The sequence below is a fragment of the Crocuta crocuta genome, unplaced genomic scaffold, assembly GCF_008692635.1.
Source record: "Crocuta crocuta isolate KB4526 unplaced genomic scaffold, BGI_CrCroc_1.0 scaffold299, whole genome shotgun sequence".
Lineage (NCBI taxonomy): Eukaryota > Metazoa > Chordata > Mammalia > Carnivora > Hyaenidae > Crocuta > Crocuta crocuta.
The window spans coordinates 9,491,307-9,492,226 of record NW_027532747.1 but is presented as its reverse complement, the minus strand read 5'-3'; the positions used below and the strand labels follow the sequence as shown (position 1 = coordinate 9,492,226).

The window sequence follows — 920 nt, the reverse complement described above, 5'->3', positions numbered from 1 at the left end:
CACCCCTGTGTGTTCGACCCAGGAGGCTCCTGTGCCCGCCCCTCTCTTCAGGCAGCTCTTAGGGCCCCTTCTGTACCCGCAGACTTTCTGGTCCTTGGTCGGAATCTCTGGTGAGCATAGGGTGTCACGTCTGNCTCTGTGCTGTGGGCCTCCCCAGCCCTAACATGTCTCCTTTCTCTCTTTGAGGTGGGAAGGCCTGGTGCTCATCATCTTGTACGTGTTTTACATTCTGATCATGAAGTAAGTATCTTCTCTCTCCTCCTGCTGGGCGGTCTGACGCCTTCTTCCGCTTCCCGCTCTGGCCTTTTGTTAGAGCCCAGGCAAAACTAATGATAGACCTTCCGGTGACTTCCAGCCAGCCCCAGTTCTCTGGAGGATGCCCCACCGGGATGACGGGTTCAGATACTGTTTTGGGGTGCTGTCCAAACCCGGGCCAGGGGAGTCGCGGCTGGTGGATGGAAGATGAGATTGTTCACCCTCTCTCCTTCCCTGCTCCGTGCTAATTTCCCCTTGCCCGAGTGGCCACTCCTTTCCACTGTCGCTGTAAATCTCCTGATGACTTAATACCGTGCTTTGTCAAAGAGCCGGGTGGCCTCACTTCTGTTACAGGCTTTATCCAGTGCCACCTGTCAGGGCCACTGCCTTGCACAACTCCAGAGGGTGCCACTCATAGTAATGGAAATGCAGACACTGGGTCCGGGTCGTGCCTGCTTGCAACCCTTTGGAAGCTGCCTGGGTCAGAGTGCTCTCAAAACCTCCCATGAGAAATACTGTTCAGCCATAAAAAAGGGAGGAAATTGTATCACATGGGACAACATGGATGAGCCTTGAAAACATGCTAAATTAGAGAAGCCAGTCACAGAAGGACACATATTGGGTAATTCCGCTTAGGTGAGGTCCCCTAGGAGAGTCCCATTCAT

At 53.8% G+C, this 920-nt stretch overlaps 1 protein-coding gene across 1 annotated transcript in view; it reads left to right on the top strand.

Annotated features, from left to right (window-relative positions):
- SLC24A4 (solute carrier family 24 member 4) overlaps positions 1 to 920 on the top strand; it is a 169,762-nt gene that overhangs the window by 122,258 nt on the left and 46,584 nt on the right. The window contains exon 8 of the mRNA XM_077780939.1: positions 187 to 240. Coding sequence (XP_077637065.1) covers positions 187 to 240 — 54 coding nt within the window. The remainder of the gene's footprint in view (positions 1 to 186; positions 241 to 920) is intronic.